General features: G+C 41.5%; 1 protein-coding gene across 1 annotated transcript; it reads right to left on the bottom strand.

Annotated features, from left to right (window-relative positions):
- Positions 1 to 3,390: 3,390 nt before the first annotated feature.
- Positions 3,391 to 25,715, bottom strand: LOC311045227 (uncharacterized protein; the record flags this gene model as incomplete). The annotated part of the gene is made up of 7 exons (XM_084057028.1): positions 3,391 to 3,587; positions 12,254 to 12,425; positions 13,486 to 13,601; positions 14,045 to 14,126; positions 17,305 to 17,397; positions 24,200 to 24,501; positions 25,703 to 25,715. The coding sequence occupies 7 exons, from the start codon at positions 25,713 to 25,715 to the stop codon at positions 3,391 to 3,393; spliced, it is 975 nt and encodes a 324-aa protein (XP_083913154.1).
- Between the last annotated feature and the right edge of the window lie 626 nt (positions 25,716 to 26,341).

Below are 26,341 nucleotides of genomic sequence, written 5' to 3'. Positions count from 1 at the left end.
TGTTCAGTAGAATAAAATACATCTGTATCAGCATCAGTGTCTCTCTAAGCATGCCTCATTGTTCAGTAGAATAAAATACATCTGTATCAGCATCAGTGTCTCTATAAGCATGCCTTATTGTTCAGTAGAATAAGTATCAGTGTCTCTATAAGCATGCCTCGTTGTTTAGTAGAATAAAATACATCTGCAACTTCATGAATTGTCTTCTTTTTCACTTTTATCAAATGCAGACAATCTCAGAAAACTGTTGAACATACTGTTCAACAGTTGTACTTACTATCTTGTCAATTAGCGATGTTAGTCATGCTCAGTCAATGTACAAATGCATCACTTCAAGAGTGGTATAACAAAATAATGTTCCATCAAACTATATTTTTGTACTTTCCACAACAACAAACATGTTGTGGAAAGTTTCACAAAAAGTTCAATTTTAAGGTGCTTTTACTTTACTGGAGTATTTCCAATTTTCAGTACTTTTACTTCTACTCCACTACATCTCAGAGGCAAATAATATACTTTTACTCCACTACAATTATTTGACAACTTTAGTTACTAGTTACTTTATAGATTTTGATTATAACAAAACATACATTAACTTCAGCCCTGCATACATTTCGGCCATTTGAAAATAGCAGATCTACAAGCTCACAATGTGTCGCGATGCGACCCATTGTGAGCTTGTAGATCTGCTGTTTTCAAAAGATTTGTATACATTTTATACATTTGAAAACTTGAAATGGGTCATTCTGCATAATGAGTACTTTCAACTTTTGGTACTTTACGTACATTTTCATACCAATACTTTTGTACTTTTATTCAAGTAAATATTGAATCCCGGACTTTAACTTGTAACAGAGTATTTCTACATTGCAGTACAGTATATCACAGCTGGTTACACAGGTGAGGGAAGCTGACAATTCAACTGTATGAGCCTAGTTCTCAACCCCCAAAATTATCATCATATTTTAACTAAATAATCATCATATTTCTGAAATATGACCAGTTTTTATAGTAGGCCTAGTTTGTTGATTAATTTCATGCAGTATTGGTCTTTGTCTTTTCTTTTCTTTTTGAGGTCTTAAAAGTTCTTAAATTGTCACTTCACTGTCATCTGTCATAAAAATAGAATCATGTGGGGACCCAAGGTTGATGATTTTCCTGACCCACAGGTTGAGAACCACTGCTACATGTGAATGGGGTAACAGATTATCAGGATGAAACAACTGTTGAAAACTGTTGAGAGATTTGTAAAAGCTTATTTTGATGTATACAGTATGCACACACATTGTTTCACTCATTATAAACGTCCCAGATACAATATTGTGAAAGAAGTAAAATCATGCAATGGCACTTATTGTGATTGCATATATAGATACCAATGACCTCAGATCTTCATCTGTAATCCCTGAATCCTCATTTAAGAGCTGCATAGAATATTATGCTACAGCAGTTATGTGAACACCATGAAATATACAGTACATGCAGAAGTTACTATAACTGTTACCATAATTCATAATAATTATAATAGTTGGCCTACTGTACCTGCTGTGCTGTATGTCTCTCTGACATGTGCGTTGCTTCATCAGAAGTAAAACATCCTTTAGAGAATACATGATGTTCTCAGAGCCCACACGCAACGGCCAATGTCTTCCTCTCAGTCTGAGCGATGGTGAGGACTTAGGACTGAAGACAAAGACACATGGAGGGGGGGGGGGAAGGGGGGGCACAGACACTCAACACCACCTCAAGCACTCTAACAATAGAAAGCCCTCTAATGAAATGTCGGTTCCTATTTCAAACTTGAGCGGGACAAGGACGTGTGTGTGTGTGTGTGTGTGTGTGTGTGTGTGTGTGTGTGTGTGTGTGTGTGTGTGTGTGTGTGTGTGTGTGTGTGTGTGTGCCCTTACACCTTTGCTGGTGTGACGATAAAAGTCAAAGACACGAGGACAGCTGAGAATGGGACCTTGGACGGGCCTTGAATAGCATGTCCTCAGACTAAGGGCCGCGGTAAAGGCCAGCAGAGAAACAATGAAGATAATATTAATACTCTATATTACAAGTTGGGTGGCATATCATTAATTGGCCTGTATAAAAGACTAGTGTCTTGTTTTGCAGTTAAACGGATCAATGTACAGACAGTCCATTGAAGCGGAAACTCGTGTATGTGCCATCATTCCTTACTGAGAGAAATTCCTTTCTATCAAGACCAAGTTTGAACTTATAAATGCACAGATTAAACATCAAAACATACGGGGGCAGGGTTTGCTTGAGTCACCAGGGCTTCTGAGCAGCGGGGGGCGGGGTTTGCTTGCGTCACCAGGGCGTCTGAGCAGCGGGGGGCGGGGTTTGCTTGCGTCACCAGGCCTTCTGAGCAGCGGGGGCGGGGTTTGCCTGGAACTGCGGTGGGATCCATAATGACGAGGAGGGGAATGGGTTCAGTGGACACTTCCTGTTGTACATTCACTATGGGGAATACATTTACACTATATGGCTCTTTTATTGCGTCATCACTGGTTGAACCTGCTGGTACAAAAACAACAACAACCTCTCAGACTTGCATCACAAGCGGTCCATTGACCCTTTAAGACCGGGAACGCATCTGTGTCATTTTTTCCCGATTTCTTTGGCTATTCAAAAATAGCAGATCTACAAGCTCATACGAGCTTGTAGATCTGCAATTGTTTGGAAAATCGCATATGAAAAAAATATATTTTTTTAAGCAAATATTTGTAACTCAAATCTTTGCTTCTGGGGGATTCTACAAATGTCTTCTAAATCCTAACCGTTTTTTGGGAGAAAAAAAAATATGTTGCTATAATATCAGTGGTTCGCAAACCTTAGAGTCAAGGACCCCCAAAATGGTTTTTATTTGTCTGCGGACCCCCATCTCAAAATATCTTAATTGATAATAGATAACCTTATTGATCGATTAACCGATTAATTGATAAAGCGGCATTTTTTAGGACCAAAAGGAAGTTTCTTCCTCCTCGGTCCGAAACCTAAAATGAGTGCAGAAACATAATTGCCTTGATGTATATAACATTCTTCTTCTTTCGTGTATCGTCATCATATGTCCAGCTTTGTGTCGTGTAGCCATGTCCTCGTCTCAGGTCCCAATCTGAAGAGGCCCTCCTCTGAAGGTGGTCTATGTAGGGGACAAGCGGTGATGATGTGGTTGGCAGTCTGCTCAGGCTCCCCGCACTCACATGCTGCACTGTCTGTTAGACCCCACTTCTTCATAGGTGCTTTGAAGCGGCCAACCCCGGTGCGTAGGCGGTTCAGGAGGGTCCATTGCCGGCGATCTCCAGGGTCCCGGATATAGTGGTGTATGCGTGTCTGTCCTGCCGACTCCCACTCCTGCTTCCATGCCGCCGCCAGCCAGGCTTTAGTTCACAGGTCCTCCGGGATGGAAGTGAGCATCTCTTGGGCCGCCAAGTTGTATGGGTGGCGGGACTTGAGTCTGCTTGGAGGTGTTGCCATGGTTGTGGTGTCATGGAGGAGGTGCCAATCGTGTTCCTGGGCTTTCCTTGCTAGGGCGAGGGTGGCAGCCTCTCGCCGTAGGCTGGCTGGCGCAATTCCTGCTAGGACTGGCAGGTAGGACACAGGGGTGGGTTTCAGGCAGCCAGTTATGATCCTCAGGGCGTTGTTAATGGCCGCATCCACCTTCTTGGTGTGTGGACTTCTGCTCCATGTTGGGGCACAGAATATATATATATATATATATATATATATATATATATAACATTAACGAGCATCAACAAGCATCAGCTGGATACAGACACACGCACGCACACACACACACACACACACACACACACACACACACACACACACACACACACACACACACACACACACACACACACACACACACACACACACACACACACACACACACACACACACACACACACACACACCTCCCCTCTGCAGTCTTAATGATCTCCAAAAGCCCTTGAATATGATATGATTATGGTAAACTCACTTTATTTTTAAATTCTTAACGGTAGTTAATGGATTATAGATGAATTGTTAACATCCCTATTACATAATGATTCCACAGAGCTGTTGAGTACAACAACAAACAGACACACACACTTATCTTTTGCTCATCTTTTTATTTCATGATTAATATTCACATCACTGGTTTAACAATTAATCACAATGAACATCTCTTTCATACCAAATATTCATCTCAGGTCAAAGGTCAAAGGGGTTCGAGGGTTAGGACGAGCTCTATACCTAAAATAACAGATGCCTCTAACAACCAGCAGATGGAGCAAGTTTTGTCTTCCGCATGCTCTTAACCATGGTGTTGTGCCCTACAGAATAATACAGTATACACACTACAGTACTACACACACCACACACACGACTGGAACGTATAGCTTTCCTTTTCTCGTCTCCTCTTCTCAACTCACAGCAACGTTTAAATTAAATAAGTCCACCGAGCGTATCGGGTACGTTTCCCCCCTTCCTTCGCTCTAAGGAGACGAGTGGAGGAAGCTTGTTTTCAGTGTTGGAATGTGTTCTCTGTAGGTGGGAGACAATAGCAAGGGGCTCCGTGGTTCATAATCTACCAACACTCACTTTGTTCCTGGGTTTCAAAGCATTTACTTTAGTTTAGTCTCTTTAACAACCCATGTTGTTAAAACCCTTTAATGGGTTGTTAAGACCTGGAACGCATCTGTGTCACTTTAGTTTTCTTTGGCTATTCAAAAATAGCAGATCTACAAGCTCATAGCGCGGCACCGAGTGCCGCGCTATGAGCTTGTATATCTGCTATTTTTGAAAAATCTTGAAAAAAAAAAAGGTTTAGATTTTTTTCCAAAAACTGTTAGGATTTAGATTTTTTTGTAAGAAGCGCCTCACGTCTTAATGGGTTAATCCGTTAAGACCTGAGGCCATTCTTTTTTTTCCTCTAAAATCCTAACAGTTTTTTGAAAAAAATCCCAAACTTTTTTTTGTTCATGATTTTTTTCAAAAATAGCAAATATACAAGCTCATGGCTTTTATATCTGCTATTTTTGAATAGCCCAACGAAATCTAAAAATGACACACAGATGCATTCCCGGTCTTAAAGGGTTAAGAGAGTGACTTCATCATGTCATCATGTCCGTTCAGAGTGAAATCCTTTTGTGTCAAATTGTGCCAAATGAATCATCCCTGGTTTACACATTAAGCTGTGGGTGTTGGTAGATCTAACCAGATGTCTAGATTAGGAGCTGTTCTAATACAAAACAGATGACTTGCTACCACATGCCATAAGACTGATACTGGTCACTGTTGAATCTAAGTGGGGGGTGGGGGGGTGGGGGGGTGCAGGGCATCAAGCGGATGGAGCAGGCCATGTTTGCCGGGTGCCGTTACGCCCTGCTGAGCAGGATGACATCGAATCGAGTGGTGTGAAGTACATTTACTCAAGTAAAAATGTGGAGGTATTTCTTTTTACTTTAGTGGAGTATTGCAGATTTTCAGTACTTTTTCTTCTACTCCACTACATCTCAGAGGCAAATATTGTACTTTTTCTCCACGACGATTATTTGAAAACTTTAGTTACAAGTTACTTTGCAGTTTGTAGATCTGTGAGCTTGTAGATCTGCTATTTTCAAACATTTTAGTACTTTTACTTTTGGTACTTTAAGTACATTTTGATACCAATACTTTTTGTACTTTAACTCAAGTAAATCTTTGATTCTGGACTTTTACTTGTAACAGAGTACTTCTATATTGCTTGACACTTTTACTTCAGTAAAACATTTAAGGACTTTTCCACCACTGGAGTCGAGCCCGATGTATACTTATGGTCACAAACACAGGACGCACGGCAGAACGTAACGGGTTTGAGCCTCTGTGTGACATAAGTCTGGTATCTGTGACTACACCGAGAGGAACCCGACGCACACGACCCTCCTGCCCCATCCGTCTGAATCCAGTGTTTTACTTTTCGTTGGGTCTATCTTCCAAAACAGAACAAAGACAAACCTCGTACAAGTAAACCTCATAATCTTGCATTTTTAATACAATACATTTTTTAAAAACATTCTTGAAACTTCAGCAGCCCTCTTCTTGGCGGAAAAAAGGCAAACACTCCTTACATCTTCCCTCGCAATAATAATAATAATATTAATATTAATATCAACCATAATGATAACAGGTTTAAGAACGTCAGAGCTCATTTTGTCAACATCACCCCGTCAGTAACTTCAGGTTCTATTTTTTTTATCTATTTTCTTTTCTCGTTTTCTTTTATTTGATGTATTAGATTTTAGTTACTTTTTATAGTGATAAAAACATGGTGGTGTCTATGTACAGAGGACAGTAGTGTGAGGGACTAGTAAAGCGCTAGAACTGGGGGGTTTGAAAAGGTGGTGAAAACACGTTAGACTGAATCAGTTGTTACATTCTGACCAAAGCTGCAAACCCTCACTAAACCTGATTATACATATTATTATATATCCTACTCTTAATACTTATAACCCTATTCAACCTTAACTAGAATCACAAACCTAACCGTTATCTCACTGGGAAATGTACTGTATGCCTAAACCTCATCTACAGGGACGTGCACAGATAGACTCTAGGTGGCGCTAGAGCACCTGCCCTTTGCCCTCTTGACCAGAAGTGCCCTTTCGGATAAAAGAAAAAAAACGTTTTTTTTTTACAGTTTACAGCAGGGGTCTTCAACAGGGGGTCCGAGACCCCTAGGGGGTCCTCAGAGTTACTACAGGGGGTCCGCCAAATCTTTATGTGATATGATTTTTCTTTTTACCATAACCACTCGAAACCCAGCATCCCTTTTCTGAGGAGAACTTTAGCCAAAAATAGCAGATCTACAAGCCCACAACGCCGGCGTTGTGGGCTTTGTGGGCTTGTAGATCGGCTATTTTTGGCAAAGAGGTATAGGTGTAGAGGGAAAAAAGAGCAGACCAAGTACACAAAAAAATATAATTTACTTGAGCACCTGCCCCTCAAAATGTCTGTGCACGCCACTGCCTAAACCTCATTTAAGATAGCGTTGTAAACAATAAAAGGAAGTGATCACGTTTTGAAGTTACAGTGATTTTTTGGACTTTTTGCACCTCGGCCAGAAAGTAACAATTAGCAAATCCTAATCAGGCACAACAGGAGGGCAGACCGGAGAGTTGAGTGACAGACCATCATTAGCCAATAGCACGACACCAATAACCACTACAAATCCACGAACCCGACCAATGAGTCGACAGGAAACTATGTCACCGGGGGGGACACGAGATCTGCTCGTCCAGTCGTATGGTAGCTTTTTGCCCTTACAAAGAAACTACTAACCGGCTCCTATTATGGACATACGGCGCTTCCTAAGACCTTTCAAAGTGCTTTCACGTCATTCTCCAAGAAAGATTCACATTGTTTCACATAAATATGATTCACACATGTTTATATGTCATGTTGTTTGCTGTTGTTTTAGTGTTTTTCAACAAGTCATGGGAATGTTTTTTTCTGGAATCAATACTTTACTGTACTTTTTAGACGATACGGCGTTTTCAGGCATCTAGTCTTTGTTGTTGATTATTTGATCATTTGCTGTTTGATTATCAGTGCTTTGACTACCAATAGTTCAGCTCCTGGCCACACATTCAAACACAGAAGATAATATTTACTGACATACAGTAAAAGCAGCTTTGCATTACACTATTGCATCATAAAGGATCAGATAAACGTACGACTTAAGATGTTTTAAGGGTTAAAGCTGTACTGTACATAACCATATTGAGTATTCACTGATAAACACACAATAACATCTTCATACTGTCTGTGGCCCATGAGAAGAAGTGGGCTGGTTTAGATGGAAAACGGATGTTTTCTGGGGGTTTTCTGTAGTTTGTGTCAATGTCAAATCTAAAACTCAGCCTTTGTCTAAATCTAGAAAAAAAGAAAAAGAAAGCCAGACTATCAGTGTTCCACAGGCTACAGTGTGCGCCCTCTACAGGTCGGATCCAGTAACAACACTTCACGCATCTGACAACAAGCTAAACGCAACAAACAGGCTGCAAAAACGCTGCTATCCTTCAATTTCACCTGAAACCATCCTATAGTCACATATAACACATTAAATATAAACCATCCCAGTCACATAACACACTAAATATAGAAGTTATCCTTCACTTTCATCTGAAACCCACGTTCCATTTCTAATCGTGATAATAAGTTAAGTTGGTGACACGTACCGTAGCAACTGTTTACCCTGCGGGGGGGGGGGGGGGGGGGCGGGGCGTCAATCAGAATAATATCACAGTGTTGTTTCACCTTAAAGAGCAAAGAACAGGAATGTGATGTTCTCTGTTCAAATAAATAATAGAAGGTTCTAGATCTCCATTGTTATACCTTTCTGTTCCTTAATAAGTTTATCAACATGTCTCATCATGTTTAATAAGGTTTTGGTCTCTCCCTGTTTTTGCTCTCCTGTCCGTAGTTAATAGTGCGTGTGTGTGTGTGTGTGTGTGTGTGTGTGTGTGTGTGTGTGTGTGTGTGTGTGTGTGTGTGTGTGTGTGTGTGTGTGTGTGTGTGTGTGTGTGAGAGAACACTGTATTGCTGTTAGAGAGCTGTGTTAGAGGATAAAAGGCTGGAAGAGGTGATCTTATTATGTCATGATGTTGTGATAATATGGAACAACAGAACAACACATAATTATCATCACATGGAAACACACACAGTGGGTTTACTTTTAAAACACAGAAAAATGTTTTCTAACGTATTTGACTATTGTATTTTTTTTTATTGTAGAGCGTTGATGTTTGTTTTGTGTGTGTGTGTGTGTGTGTGTGTGTGTGTGTGTGTGTGTGTGTGTGTGTAACCTACTGTATCTGTGCTTGTGTGTGTGTGTGTGAGAAGAAAGTTACCGCAGTCTCTACGACGACATCGGCGTCGGCTAGTAGGAGGTGTTTAGAGAAGGTGGGTGTGGCTCCGTGACCTCACATCCTGTCCACTTGGGGTTAAAAAAAAACACATGACCAGGAAAAGCCAGAGGGTGCTGCTGCTGTCTATCTCTCTCTGACGGCCAATCAGATAATAGCTACGGCCCAGCGTGACCCATGGGGTCTCCCATGGAACTGTGCAGGGGCTGTACTGTATGGGAGTGGGGTTTACCTCTAGAAAATGTATAGCATGGGTAATATATATATATATATATTTAAACATAAATTAATTGAGCTGATGGTCTGTGTTTGGACCAGACTACGGTTTGATGCCCTGGTGAAAAAGATAAAGGCAGTTAAAAAGATAAAAGGTTAATCATGCAGTAATCAGTTATAGAGTGGGACAAGTTTAATATTCAACATTAAAGTATTATTAGATTAGATTGGGTTAGATTAGATTAGATTAGATTAGATACAATTTAATTAAAGTGTGGGGGCGGGGCTAATCACTCTGAAAGGTTTGGTTCAAAAAGTTTGGGAACGTATGGAACTCAACGAGAGCCAAGCCTGACAAGTAGAGTTTGTATTTATTTGTATTTGTACATACATCCACTGTGGTGTGTGTGTGTGTGTGTGTGTGTGTGTGTGTGTGTGTGTGTGTGTGTGTGTGTGTGTGTGTGTGTGTGTGTGTGTGTGTGTGTGTGTGTGTGTGTGTGTGTGTGTGTGTGTGTGTGTGTGTGTGTGTGTGTGCAATAAGCTGTGGCCGTGTTCATTGAACAGATCTGAATCAGTGTGCTATAAGCACAGGCCATCTAGTGATCAGTGTTACAGTTTAGATTGAAGAACCGTTATTAGCCTAACAATGACACTGTGTATAATGTTTGGGAGTTAGTTTTATTATATTTTCTAAACTAAGTATACTTTTAAGTCTAATTTATACCATGGTGTCACTGACTGAAAAGAAAAAACAGATTTTCAAGCTAACAACATCAGTTGTTTTCGGCCAGTGACCTCATCCATCCAGTGATGGAGTATACATGAAGATTTGGACCACAATGCATTGGGAGCCCAAACTACTGAACCCAGAAAATAGGTACAGACGCCCCACTCATCCCTTATTCCTCATGTACTCAGTAACATACAGTGACTTTAGCCTTTGTCTCCATCAGGTCATCCTATGATCTTACCTCTTCCTCTACGCCTATCACTGCTAGCTGGGACATATTTAATCGTACAGAGATATAGCATATTCCATAATGAATAACCGGGGAAAATAGAGGACTGTAATAATGATGTAATGAGGTATATTATAGTGATCTACATAAACACGTTATTGTGAAGTATAGTGGATGGTTTAAGAAGGTGCTGGCTGGCTGAGGAGTTGGAATGTGCTGATTTCAAAGTGTCCTTGACTTGTCCCTATGCTATCTGCTAACAGCTAGGAGGCTGACTGGCTAACTAGCTAAACCCTCAGCGGGTTCCTGTGGTCTGGTTCTAAATGTTAAGGGTCTGGGGGGTTGGGGGGTTGGGGGGTTGGGGGGGGCGGGGGGGGAGGGTCACTAAAAGGAACATGCTGGGCCTGGTGATAAGGAAAGGCCCCTGGACGAATGGGGACCAACGTTGGACAATCAAAATGGTCTAAAGCCAGAGGGATTTGAACCGCTCCCAGAGAGTTCAAAAACACATTCATGGGATCAGAAATTGGGTTTGGATGATTACAGGGCTGCTGATTAAGATTATTTGACTATCTGAGAATTAACTACTGGAAATGTATGCACGGCTCCATATATTTGCATACACCAGTGGTGGAAAAACATTTTCTTTAGGTATTTGTACTTTACTAGAGTATTTCCAATTTCCAATACTTTTACTTCTACTCCACTACACCTCTGATCCAAATAGTGTACGTTTTACTCCAATACAATTATTTGAAAACTTTAGTTACTAGTTACTTTGTAGATTTTGATCATCATTACAAAACATACATTAACCACTTCAGCCCTATATACATTTCGGCCAGTCGAAAATAGCCGTTCTACAAGCTCAGAACACGGCGCGATGCGACACGTTCTGCTTGTAGATCGGCTATTCTCAAAAGATTTTCATACATTTGAAAACTTGTGAAATGGGACATTCTGCATAATGCGTACTTATACTTCTGGTACTTTAAGTACATTTTGATACCATTACTTTTGTACTTTTACTCAAGTACATTTTGAATTCCGGACTTTTACTTGCAACAGAGTATTTCTACATTGCAGTATTGATACCTTTACTTAAGTAAACTTTTTTCCACCACTGGCATACACCCTTTACACCACTCGTGGGGGCAGAGGGTCTCCTCTTTACTTTACACCAAATAAATACAAATAAATAAATAATGAGTGGAACCCCAGACAGAGAAAACACAGAGAAACAGGAAGTGCTTTGCTTTGAAGAATTAGGCAAGGTATTTAAGGGTTAATCAAAATGTTGTCAAGAGGTCAAAAAGGTCAGGGTTTTTATAGCAGGAAGTTGTCAGACAGACCCCAGAGGAACAGGTTTAAAACAGGAAGTTGTCAGACAGACCCCAGAGAAACAGGTTTAAAACAGGAAGTTGTCAGACAGACCCCAGAGGAACAGGTTTAAAACAGGAAGTTGTCAGACAGACCCCAGAGGAACAGGTTTAGAGCAGGAAGTTGTCAGACAGACCCCAGAGGAACACTGAGAGCCAATGGGTCGGGTCGGTTGGGTGCTGCGATGTGGGCGTGGTGAGGGGCCGGGCCAGAGGGAGATGACTGCGCTGTGGTTGGTTGGTTTTTATTGGCAGGTGGGCAAGCGCCATGCGTTTCCCTCCAATAGCTACAGGTCACTGTGACTCAGTCTGCGGAGGAAACAAGAGGAGACAGAGAGACGTTTTATTATTATTATTCTCTCCGCCAGGCCGAAAGGCATACCCGTGTGAACGCACCACATAGTTACTAGTTACAAAACATAGACTAACCACTTCAGCCCTATATACATTTCGGCCATTTGAAAATAGCCGATCTACAAGCTCTTTGCCTGCCAAAAACAAGCCACGTTCAAACAGCCACAGCTATGCAACAGATTACCGCCACCGGATACATGTTTACATACACGTGTAATGAGGCGATCTACGTGAGGGCAGCCATCACGGATAATATGAACATGACTTTTCAGAGTGAAAATGTGAATGTGTGTGTGTGTGTGTGTGTGTGTGTGTGTGTGTGTGTGTGTGTGTGTGTGTGTGTGTGTGTGTGTGTGTGTGTGTGTGTGTGTGTGTGCGTGCGTGCGTGCGTGCGTGCGTGCGTGCGTGCGTGCGTGCGTGCGTGCGTGCGTGCGTGTGTGTGTGTACGTACTTGTCTCAGTGATGCGTTTTTCCATGCCAAGGAGGAGGGGCTCCCTCAGTCCATCCCCCCCAAAGGGAGTGGGCGTGGCCTCCTTCACCCCGTTCTCCTGTGCAACACTTCCTGGTCCTGCTGCAGGAGTGCCACTAGGGGGCGATGCCGTCTTCCCCTCTGCCTTGTCCTCCTGTACACACGTGAACATGAATAAACATGTGCACATGTACACACACACACACACACACACACACACACACACACACACACACACACAGATACACACACACACACACACACACACACACACACACACACACACACACACACACACACACACACACACACACACACACACACACACACACACACACACACACACACACAAATGCACGCCCAGCCAGATAAAATAAACATTCAGATAAAATAGTGAATGGCAAAAATTAGTTACCACTTCAGTTAGGGTTAGGTTTCTCTTTTTTACTTGAATTTTTATCCCACGATTTTGTAACCCCTTTGTTTTCACCCGGTGCCAATTTTCTAAGTGATCCTGGGCACTACACTCCCCCCGCCATCCTAGGGAGCCCAGGGCCGAGCTCATGCCTCCTTCAATGCATGAGAGCCAACTGACCTTCTTGTCAACTGACAGGGGGGAGTTCCCCTGGTTGGACGTAGCGTGTGGAAGGAACACGTTATTCCAACCAGTTCCTTTCCCCTCCATCAGGCGCCCCGGCTGACCAGGTTTCTCTAAAACAGACTCCTATTTGTGGGGGAAAGAGAAAATGTTTGAGAATACACGCTGATGAAAGCACGATGGGGCAAGGCCTGGCTGGTTGTGTGTAACATGTCACATGTAGACTAGATGGACATATCTTTAACATGTGTGTAGCATGTTTGGAGTGAATACATATGTTTAGATACCTGTCAGACGGTCATGCTGCTCCACATGTCTACAATAGAACAAAAGCCTACACGTCCTCAGACCAGACGTGAGATCTGAGCGGGCCGTACGCTCAAGTCAAAGTCATGATAGACTGATAAATCCCCACAATTGCGGTGATCTTGGCGTATACGCCCATTATTTGGTCTGCGCAACTTTGATAAACGAGGGCCAGAGATCTCACATGTACCCTGGTCCCAACACGGTGCTTTCAACCCCTATCCTCTCCCAGTCTCAGCACCAGGCTGCTAAATGTTGGCCTGTGTTATAAATGATGTGTTATAAATGATGCACTGTGTTACAGCCCCACCTTGTGGCCGTTAGCTTGTCCGTTGTCTGACTTCTGCCCCACGTTGTCCATGGATCCCATCTTAGACTTAGCTTTGATGTTCACCGTCTGAGAGTCGATCTTTACATCTCCACCACCTGAGGGGGGGGGGGGGGGGGGGGTAGATAATAGAATACAAATAGAATCGGATAGAATTAACCACTTTTAACCCATTCAATCCGCGAACGCATCATTGCATCACACACGTGTCATTTTAGATTTGAGCTACATAACCATTATATTATACTTTGGGAGGTCTCTGGAACAAGAACAACACACTTTACAAATGTTTGCTTTAAAATATATATGTATATTCAAAGATTTACACCGTTTTTAGTTTTTTTTTAATAGCAGATCTACAAGCTCATAGTGCGCCACTCGGTGCTGTGCTATGAGCATGTGTATCTGCTATTGAATAGCCCAAAGAAGATCTACACATGACACAGATGTGTTTGCGATTAAACAGAGCAGAGCAGAGCAGAGCAGAGCAGAGAAGAGAAGAGAAGAGAAGAGAAGAGAAGAGAAGAGAAGAGAAGAGGACCTGGCTTGTGCTTGATATTGTCTTTGGATCCACACTTGGACGTCACTTTGCTCAGATCCACCTTTTTATTCAGTATCTGCACCTGGAGAACAGAAGACAAGAAAGTCTACTTTACTTTACTGTCTCTATCTTTATTATCATTATGTTGTTCTGTCTCATTCAGTAGTATTATTACCTTTATTTTGTATTCTTATTATTGTGTTGTTATATTCTATCTATCTCTATAAATCCATTTAGATTCCCTTCCTAGAGGTGATAGAATGCACATCAGCTTTGCCTCTATTCATATCCAACACAATGTTTCTCAAACTTTTTCGTGTCATGGCTGTGACCCCCAGAAGAGAAGATTTGTGTTTTAAAAAAAGCTAAATAATTTACTAATATTTTTTTTTTTTACATTTTCAAAAAAGTGTATTCCTATCAGTGTATCTATATTAACCCATTAAGACCTGAGGCCCATTCTATACATGTTTCCTAAATCCTAAAATATATATATTTTTAAACATAAAATAAAATAATAATACAAAATATACACAGATGCGTTACAGTAGTACAATATGTCTTGTCTAGAAGTTGCCAACTCTAAAACATATCAGGTGTCCGTAAACAATACATTACTGTAGATTATTTCACCAGTCGGTTTAGTACTGGTGCTTTACTGACCACAACCTTACCATACCGTGTCAAATAAACCATACAACCATCATTTATTATTTGCCACTGATTTGGCCCTGAGTGTTTGTGTTGTGAGCATCTAGTCATGAACACTCCCATGCCATTGTGCTTCATATTGTGTTTTCTGTTTAGTATTGGATTATGTTTTTCCGGTTTTGATTAAAGTGGACATGATTGTTATGATGTTTTATAAAAACATATTGTATTTCTTAAGGTCCTTACAATGTGTTGTAAAAGCCTTAAGCATAAAACACACTGATAATTCTCAGATTTATTTTCTCTCTTTTTTAAGCTTTTGCCACACCGTGGGAATTGCTATAATTATCCATATTCATATATCAGCCATATCCACTGCTTCTGGTTTGATTTACACCATATCCACTGCTTCTGGTTTGGCGTTATCTTTCTTAAGTGTCATCATTAAACATAAACTGCTTCACAATGGGGTGGTGGCTACACCAAATGCTGGTGTAACTAAGAGATTTGCTTAGAAGTATGTATTTTATATATACACAGATAAACAACTAAAAAGAACAAATTATGTGAGGAAGTACTTAATGCAGTGCACGAAACCATGGCGAATGGGGAGAACGTTTTCTCTCCCTGCTGGGTCCACTGTGACATATTGAGCAAATCAAACAGCCCGTTCAACTAGCAAGACCACAAAATGATTATTTTTATAGAAGCCCTAACCCTAATCAAATCACAGAACCAAAAACCAAAAACTAAGAAAAAGTGAAATGCAATATATAGGCCCTATAACTGAAAACTTTGTAACTCTGTTTTGAAAGGTGTTACATAAATACAGATTGTTATTATTATGATTATCATTATTAGACAGTTTCCAAAAATGCTCAAATGAATGTGTTTACACAACAGAACAGGTCTTTGCCACACGATCAGAACACATAAATGACCATTCCTATATAAATACAGTAAAGTCTTGGCGGTGTTTTTTGTTCAGATCTTTGAACGTCGATACTGATCTGAACGATCGACCATTTGCATACTTGGCAGACGTTCAGTCATTAGAGAGTACAGAATGGTGCAACAGAAAGCAACCCACAGCCAATGGGAAACGGACCAGATGGGATCAATGCCTGAGGGGGTGGGGCAGCAGGTCTGGGTCAATTCACTTACATTTCAGGTGTTCTTCCAAATAGTAAATACAATCAGTAACTATTCTAGAGCAGTGGTTTTCAACCAGTGGTCCAGGAAGGGGTTCCAGGTGGTCCCCAGCTAAATGATGGAGAGTTGGTAACCAAATGGACCCTTATAGATCTTTAACTCTTGAGAGCGTAACATGAAACCAAATGGACCCTTACGGGTCCATTTGGTTTCATTTTACGCTCTCAAGAGTTAAATTATTGTGAAACATCTTAACTTAACTTAATTTACAAGAAGTCTACACAATCAGAGAATGTAGAAAAATTGTCATTTTTATCAACGTTTGCCTGTTATCTCTCCTAATCCACCAACATCAATACAACATGGATGGAATTGTGGACAAAATCTTATCCAACGATAACAACATACTCTAAGTGTTGGGTCCGAGAGTCTAAACCTCATCAAATGGTGGTCCTTGGCTCAAATGCCCAATAAATAATGGTCCTTGATGTGAAAAAGGTTGAAAACCACTGTTCTAGAGGGTTACGGTTAGGGATTATTCATTCTCTATCAATTATAGTAAAAAAGAGTTGGATTTCAAAAAAAGGATCCGTTTGTGAATTGTTTCAAGTTCAAATTGATTGCTTCCAGTCCTGTTGGACACACACTACCAGATTTCTTTAGCTAAGCAAATCATACACATGAAAAAAAGGCCTAATGATGGGTTTTCTCTGGATCTTTTGATGACTGACTAAACAGAGGAAACAGATTTTAGGGCCGTTTACAAAGTCATGAAAAGATCAGATTTCTACGTTTTCTGTTAGCGGCAGTGGGGCGTGGCTCCGTCGACAACGACCCACGCGCCACTGTCACAGCGATCCTATCGCAACATGCATCCACTCATAAACCACAGCCGTTACGGAAGGACACAGCATAGGATTTAAAGGGTTAGTTCACCCCCAAAATGACTTTTTTTTCCTCTATCGATTAAGTCACCCCATGGAGACTTGAATTCGTGGATATTTTTTTGTTTTTTGTCTCATTCATAAGACAATAATTTGATGACCGGCAGCGGTTCCGGTAGGAGACACAAAGACTCTCCTTTGTGTCTCCTACCGGAACCACTGCCTCCCGGTCCGCTGGTAATCAAATTATTGGCTTATGAATGCGACAAAAACTGCAAAATATCCATGAATTCAAGTCTCCATGGGGTGACTGATCCATTTTTTTGGGTGAACTATGCCTTTAAGGTAGACATCTTTTCATAGCTACCTAAACAGGTTAGCTATGGAATATGAAAATCAAGGTGATCTTCTTTAGATCGCCTTGAAATGATCAGATATGTCCCTTGAAAGGTTACAAATCAGACATATTTTTTTGCCAGTATACTTGGACGTATATGAACGGAAGGTCAGAATCTGGTGGCGTGCGTCCATGGTGACCAGAGTCCCCTCCCCTCAGCCCCCTGCAGTACTTACGTTACCGCCTCCAGGGACATGTTTCATATTGTCCTTGGAGCCACAGCGGGACGTGACATGGCTGAAGTCCAGCTTTTTGTGCACTATCTGAATCTACAGACAAAGACGGACAGAGAGGATCGACAGGCAGAGAGACAGGAGAGCAGGAGAGGAGAGGTTTTGAGACAGACAGACAGACAAGCAGGTAGAAAGAAAGAAAAAAAGGAAGACAGCTATTAGAGGAAGGCAAGCTGGATAGATGAGAGAAGCAGCAGAGGCCAGAGCAGATCTACAAGCTTAAGCTAAGAGGAAACAGCTTTAGAAATGGAAGAGCTACTGTCATTAGGAAAGAGGATCGTTATGTATCCGTAGGTCATTGAATAATTTGTGATTCGACTCACGTGATGAATGTGAGAAGAATTTACTGATGCTATCAGTAACTCATCTTGTTTTAATAGCAGCACAACAGAGTCAAGTGTAATCTGTGTTCAGTTATAGCGAGTAAAGGAAGCATGTTCCCGAATTAAACATGAAAACATGGAATGCAAATGTTACAATTAAGTAATGGTATAGTATAGATAGCCTCAAGGGGCAATACTGAGAGAAAAAACAACAGATCTCTTCCTTCTTAAGGTCAATTGATGCTTTGAGCGACAAGTGTTTAACGTGGCGTTGCGCTACGTTTCTCACAGCATTCAGCGTTTTGAGCGTTCATATGGTCGACTAGCCTGGGATCCAGCCTGCTTGCTTTTTTTCTCACTTTGCTTCACAGTCTGGAAAGCCTCCTATCTCCGTGCCCAAACGGGAGAAAACAGCCGCGGCTTCTGATTGGTCTGTAAGGGGGGCGGGACCAGTGTTGCCCAATGTAAAACTTGAGTCACTTCCTGACTTGCCTACGTAATTGAAAGACGAGTCAAATAGGACCCTAGTGGCCAGACTGAGTAGCGAAGTGAGAAAAAGACAAATGTAGCGAATCAGGCTGGATTCGAGGCGAATTGTCCACATCATCACCACGATGTAAACAAGAGAGTGAATGTAGTTTCCACGGTAACAGAGTTGATGACGCAACACCTGAGAAGATCCTCCACAACACTTTTGTCGTTCGACGCTTGGTTCGCTCAAAGCATGAATTGTTCTTCAGTAATTTATGTCAGAGGAAAATAATAAAGCACAGGACGAGAAATAAAAGGGAGTTACAGGTTCTGCAGAAGGAATGACTTTGTGTTCCAGAGAACAAAAGCATAGTTTAACTACATAAACCCCATTATGTACTTTGTTGAACGTCAACTAGCGAACATGCTGTTGTACTGTGCATCTTTTAGTATTGATAATGTTGACAATTTTGACGCTGTTTGACAAAACAAAAAGAAAAGATCCTCTCTGCCCCACCCCATTCCAGGGCACAGACAAAGATGTAACGTGTTGTGTTCATGGGTTTCCATTTCATCCTCCATGTTATCACTTCTCTGGTTAAAAGGCTGTTCTACCCTGAAGGTGTCAGTTCTTCTCTCCTCTGTGTCACACTGTGGAAAAGGCCTTGTGGTTAAATCAGGACCGCGCTCTGACTGCACCGTGACGCAGGTGGCAACAGCTTGGGATGACTCACCAAGCTGTTAGCGCGCACGCACGCACACACACACACACACGCACACGCACACACACGCACACACACACACACACACACACACACACACACACACACACACACACACACAGCTGCGACGTCCTTCAAGCAGAGGTTTGCAGTGCAGGGCCACCTCTACAGCATGTTGACATTGATAGTATTACGTATTGAAATCAAGGGACACAGTTAGCTAGGAGCTTGTAAAGCTAGAAGGCTGAAGCTACAGTGACTGATGAAGTGCATACTCTATATCTATCAGGCTATATATAGTGATTGTCCTGTTAATTCTGTTATGTCATTATCACAGCATCCTCACAGTGAGGGTAAGCATAACCTCACAGGGTCGGGACGATAATACATTTCATCCAACGTTTAGAATGATTTTATCTTTCCATAATATGGATGATTTTGTATTACATCGGGCTAGTCACATGTTTCCTTGAGGTTAGGTCAGGCTACAATGTTAGTTTTGGATATTCCTCTCCTCTATGGTGGCTTTAAAAAGAGTTTTAACATGCTCAAACATTGGCCCAATTGTCAAATAATATAAGAAAGAGTCAAACATTGTGAAAATAGCCGATCTACCAGCTCGTTGCGAGGTGTTGTGAGCTTGTAGATCTGCTATTTTCACAACAATTATCTGTGACAGTGAACCGATTCAAACTAAATTTAATGCCTCAACTCCCACAATTCCAATTGCTTGTCAGGGTGGGGGGTCCCCAGTTCAAATATGAGTATTTTGGGGTCCCCAGTTCAAATATGATTATTTTGGGGGGTCGTGACCTGAAAAGGTTGAGAAGCACTGCTATAGGCTGTATGGTAAATCAGTTATCTCCACCAGGATGGAAACACGTCATCACAACTACCTCTCTGCATAGTTTAATGCATACGTATATTATTACGTATAATAGCAACATTGATTCATTCATTTATTTTGGCTAATTAAATTGCCTAACCAAATCACAACATGGTTGTAATTGCTTTAGAATATATATATGTATATATATATATATATATATATATATATATATATATATATATATATATATATATATATACATACATATATACATATATATATAAATATATATTTTGTCTTGCAATAATTAATTGTGATAAGTTCAGTGTACAGCCAATAGATTTCATTCAGTTTTCTAAACTGTGTGTCAAAACATGTCTAGGATATACTGTAAGGACATTGACATTCAGTACATTACAGAGTGGTTCATTGTATGGATTCTCTCTGTCCTTCCCATGGTCGGTGCTCATAATGTTTATACACATGTAGTTACATTACAATGGAGCTGTATATGTATACTATGTACTGTAGATGGAGGTGTATATGTATATGTACTGTAGATGACAGGGGTTATTATTATGCAGGTGGTAAAGGTCTGGACCTGAGCATGGTGTATTTGGAGGTCTGTACAACAACAGGTGTATTTGGGGGTCTGTTCAACAACAGGTGTATTTGGGGGTCTGTTCAACAACAGGTGTATTTGGGGGTCTGTTCAACAACAGGTGTATTTGGGGGTCTGTTCAACAACAGGTGTATTTGGGGGTCTGTTCAACAACAGGTGTATTTGGGGGTCTGAACAACATCTCTTTGGGGGATATAAAACAGGTTGAACAAAGTATAAAGTAGAAAAAGTGCTCCTTTGAGCACAGGTCTCCGCCAGGTCAGGTAGGTTATTGTGGGACAGGTCAGGTAGGTTATTGTGGGACAGGTCAGGTAGGTTATTGTGGGACAGGTCAGGTAGGTTATTGTGGGACAGGTCAGGTAGGTTATTGTGGGCCAGCAATGTTCGGAATTCACCAATCAGGCTGGAATGTGAAAAATCTGAAAGACCCGTTTTGTTTAACACATTGATTGCCAAGATCGCATTGATGCGTTCTTTCATTTGTTTTGGAAAATTCCACAAGGTCGATCGTCACTAGAGTAAGTAGATAAGTATAAGTATAAGTATAAGTATAAGTAGTAAGTATGATCGATGGTCACTAGAGTAAGTAAAATGTGGATGTGACGTCATTCCAAAAAAACAGGAAGCCATCCGCTTCCTGTTTGGGATTTTCAGAAAAACAGCTGTAACTCAGTTTATTTTTTGTTGCATTGAAAACCACTAGTTTTCAGCGGGCCGAAGCCCCAAAATGGCGGATCGCGGTTGGAACGTTGTCGTTCCTATGGATACACAGATCCCTCCGCTAACCCACGGGGACTGTTGTTGGGACACAATGTCGGTTCCACAGCGTTTCAAATATCATCAGATTGAGGTCATTATACGCTGGTAAGGGGATAGAAAACTATGTTTAATATCTTGGCAATCAATGTGTTAATGACTATAGAGATACTGTGTACCGATTTGCGTGATGTTTGGACAAAATCTGTAGGAGTACTGTAAAAAAAATGTGTTTTGCACAAATCGACCTCCTGGTGGTGCTATAACAGGCCCATGTGAAACATCTGGGGCAGAAGTTCTGCTCTGGCATCCAGGGAGTGTGTGTGCACAGTTTCACTGGCATCAAGCCAGCAGTGCCGGAGATTAGCTGTTCAGAGACAGAATGACACACGGCCGGACGGACGGACGGACGGACGGGGGGCAAAACATACTCTCGCCACGCCTTTCGGCCTGGTGGAGACAATACGGTATATAGGTGTTCAAGTGGACTGTGTGAGGGTGTAGGTTGTCAGGAACTGGGTGTAACAGTAAGCAGAGGTGGGTGTATGTAAGTAGACCTGCTGTATATGATACATGAATTGAATATATTTAAGGATGTATTCACCACAGGGTTGGTAAGCATATATAACTGCATATTTACAGAGATATGGATGAGGAGGGTGAAGGATCAGTTAGAGTATGAGTGGATGAATGAAGGCGTAGACATGAAGCTCTACACACTGCATTGAAGGTGGAGGGGGGGGGGTGATGTTTTGTTGTTGTGGTGCAGAAGCTGGATATAGAGAAGATAAGTGAATAGGTGTACATATACTGTAGGGTGTAGGTGGTGGTAGGGACTCACTCTGGCCTTGGCAGCAGGGGTGGAGGAGGGGTCTGAAGTCTTGTTGTTCTGGGTGGAGGCAACCTGGGGAGACAACCCACAATTAATTCACACCAATTAAGAGTCATGTTGTTGGTTTGATGTGGTCAGTAGTTTGGTCAGTAGTTTGGTCAGTAGTTTGGTCAGTAGTTTGGTCAGGATAGGACAGGCTGAAATTCACACAAATCGGCAACAAACATGACAATGACCATTGATGACACAAGCAGACTGCTGCACCAATCAGATGTCACGGTACTGTGGCACGTAGTTAAGAAGCACCAATCAGATGCATACATCTTGAGGGAGGAAAGGATTATGAGACAAATAACCAGTGAGATCCTGTTCATTCCTGCAGTATAAATAGAACACAAATACCAAATACCGTAGTTATATTCACCAACCAAATACCACAATGCCAAAGGGTCAGTGAGTCAGTACCACCAGGGCTGTGTGTGTGTGTGTGTGTGTGTGTGTGTGTGTGTGTGTGTGTGTGTGTGTGTGTGTGTGTGTGTGTGTGTGTGTGTGTGTGTGTGTGTGTAAAGAACAGAAGGGGAATGGATGTGACAGCAAGGCAGTGGAACAACAACATACAGAGACATATAGATCAAAGAACAGTCTGTGTTCCTTATGATCATCAGCATTAAGACAGAGACGTGCTGTGACAGTCCTCTGTTCTGTGGTCAGTTTACTGTACACATGTACAGTATAATGTTTACTGTACACATGTACAGTATAATGTTTACTGTACACATGTACAGTAAACAGCTTACTCATACTGTTTGGACCTGTATGAGTATGTGATAAATAAATCCCTTTTCTTTCTCTTCATGTGTTTACATACACTACAGTGTTGATTTTGTTGACTAAAACTATGACGAAAAATGTCTGTCGACAACCTTTTTTCACTGAAGAAAACTAAATAAAAACTAAATAAAAACTAAGCTACGATGACCAGGGCCGGTTCTGGGCTGATCAGCGCCCTAGGCAAGATTCCTCTGATGCGCCCCCCCCCCCCCCCCCCCCCGCACGCGCGCTTCCCTCGCACGCCGGGTTTTGGGCGGATTATGATACGTTTTTGGTTACTTTATTTCCGTTTTAGGGTTAGGTTAGGGTTGTGTTATTTAATTCATATTTTTGCTGACTTTCAATATAAATGTGATACACATACACAGCTACCAAGTTACGCTGCTACACACGCGCACGTGTGCGCACACACACACAGACACAGACACACACAGACACACACACACACACACACACACACACACACACACACACACACACACACACACACACACACACACACACACACACACACACACACACACACACACACACACACACACCCAACAACAAATCCTGCAACGCTATAAGGCCAGTGGCCTTACTTTTGTGCAGCATCTACTTAAGTAAAAGTACAGAAAATTGGAAATACTCCAGTAAAGTAAAATTACCTAAAAATTAGTACAGTACAGCACTTGAGTACATGTACTTAGTTACTTCACACCACTGACATAGACAGTTATAAATGGAGAAGTAGCAGTATGTTGACTTGTTATTGACAGGACAGATGGAGAGCTATGTTTAGTGATTCAAAATGTCCCCCCCAATGTGCACTACACTGTCACACTCTATAAGACTATAGGCCACATCAATCTATAAGACTATAGGCCACATCAATCTATAAGACTATAGGCCACATCAATTTATAAGACTATAGGCCACATCAATCTATAAGACTATAGGCCACATCAATCTATAAGACTATAGGCCACATCAATCTATAAGACTATAGGCCACATCAATCTATAAGACTATAGGCCACATCAATTTATAAGACTATAGGCCACATCAATCTATAAGACTATAGGCCACATCAATCTATAAGACTATAGGCCACATCAATTTATAAGACTATAGGCCACATCAATCTATAAGACTATAGGCCACATCAATTTATAAGACTATAGGCCACATCAATCTATAAGACTATAGGCCACATCAATTTATAAGACTATAGGCCACATCAATTTATAAGACTATAGGCCACATCAATCTATAAGACTATAGGCCACATCAATCTATAAGACTATAGGCCACATCAATCTATAAGACTATAGGCCACATCAATCTATAAGACTATAGGCCACATCAATCTATAAGACTATAGGCCACATCAATCTATAAGACTATAGGCCACATCAATCTATGAAGGAACATACCCAGGAGACTATAGGCCACACGATGATCTCGTACCTTTCCACCACCAGGATGGTATTTAATGATGTCTCGTACCTTTCCACCACCAGGCTGGTACTTCATGTTGTCAGTGGATCCGATCTTAGAGCGGACGTTCTTCAGGTCCGGTGTGGGGGTGTTGATGGGCCGGGGGGTCCGCGGGGCGCGGGGCACCGGCGGCTTCTTCTCCAGGGGGGTCTGCTTGGGCACCGGGGGCTTGGTGAGGGCGCGGCGGCGGTGAGAGCCGGGGCCGTCGCCGTTGTTGCCGTTAGCGGCAGCGGTGGGGGGGGTGGCGGCAGGGCGAGGACGAGGACGGGGGGCTGCGGGGAAAGAGAGATTATCACACAGACAGTAGACTGAAAGAACGAGCCCAATCGATGGTCTTGAAGGGCGGATCCAAACCGAGGCGCTGGATTCATGCGCCGCTTCCTATTGCTTCACCAATCTATGTTAATCTAATGCTTTGACATGTAAACACCTGAAGTTTCCTGTTGCCACGTGGTGTTGTCACATAACAGAAGGGTTCACATGAGTTGGATTGTTGATAAGCACTAGGGGTGCAACGATACGTTTTAACAACGATTCGATATGTATCACGATACTTGGTTGTCGATACGATACATGAACGATACAGGTTCATTTAGAACCATACCATACGTTTCGATTCAGTGATTTAGTCGATACGATACATGAACGATACAGGACAGGTTAATTTAGAACGATACGATTCGATTCAATGATTTAAAATCGATATAGTAACTATTTATTTACCCAAAATTTCTGTGTGAAAAATAAATACCTGGATACTAGATATAACCCCCTCTTTCTCTTTTTTCTTCTTAAAAGTACTTAGTATTGATAAAATTGATTATTTGCATTGAAAAACGATTCGATACGATTATTTGCATGCAAAATGATTCGATACGATACAAAGTCAAACGATACGATATTTTGCTGTTTGCATATCGATATAATAGATCGTTGAAGATTCAAAACGATTTTTCGATGCAGTTACTATATCGTTACAACTCTAATAAGCACCCATTGTGGTAGATCAATAGAGCACTGAAGTCTGCCATAATGTACACATCCTACCTGGGTCACGTTTTTTTCCCCCATTCTGAATCCCCATAGACGTGTTTAATATCGCGTCAAATAAGAGCTGTGTTCCAAAAATAAACAAATGATCCCGGCAGTTTGACTCTTATGGATATAAAGCATCAACTTGTGATGGTGAGAAAACGTTAATGTTACTTCAGCAGAATAAGTTACATTTTCGCCAGAAACAGACTGTATCAAATATGAGTGACTGACTATCATAAACGATACAGAACCTCCTCCATGACAATATCGCTGTGTAGTTTATAGGGTCTTTCCGACCATATTATACATTTCTACAAACATGTTTACAAACATTCAAGCTGGTAGCGAGTGACCTCTAGAGGAGAGAAGGGGTCTTTTTCTTCTCCGCTGCTATGACGTCAGGATGGTTGTTGTAAATGTGTTGTTTGTCGTGTTTACTGTCTTTACTCATGTTCGTTGGGGGGTTGGATCCTGGGGGCATGTGTAATTTCGGGGATACTTTTTTATAGGAATTATTCCAGTGAGTTTAGGATACGAGAAACATCTTTTTTTAATTGCAACGTACGTGTGTTTTGATACGAGAGATCCACATGTGTTCTTGCGCGTGCGCAGAAGAGTTGTTTTGACCAGAAAGTTCTCATTCCATCGCAGCGTGAGAGAGCGTTCGCACGTATATTGAGAGCTGGTAAGGCAATCGTGCACGAAAAGTGATCATTCTGTGTGTAAAACTCTTGTATCATACTCATATATGTTGGTAATTTATTTATGCATGTTTCGTATTATTAATGGTATTTTCTTTTTGTGTGGTTTTGTGTTTTTCCAGTTAAATAACCTGCAACTACTGCTACTACATCACCTCATGCTACCGTTAGCACCCATTGTTCTAATGTGCGTAGATTCTCTGGGCTGGCTGAAGGTAGAAATACTGTACCAGTGATAGTTTAGTTAGATGACCATGTGTGTTTATGTGAGAATGTGTGTGTGTTTTATGTAATAAATTACCAAAAGACAGTATTGGTGTTCGTGTTGATGTTGTTGTTGAGTGATTACATCAAATCTTTCTACGTGTGTACGTCC

This window comes from Gymnoscopelus microlampas (genome assembly GCF_963454915.1).
Source record: "Gymnoscopelus microlampas genome assembly, chromosome: 5".
In the NCBI taxonomy this organism is placed as follows: Eukaryota; Metazoa; Chordata; class Actinopteri; order Myctophiformes; family Myctophidae; genus Gymnoscopelus; species Gymnoscopelus microlampas.
This window is presented reverse-complemented; position numbering and strand designations above follow the sequence as displayed.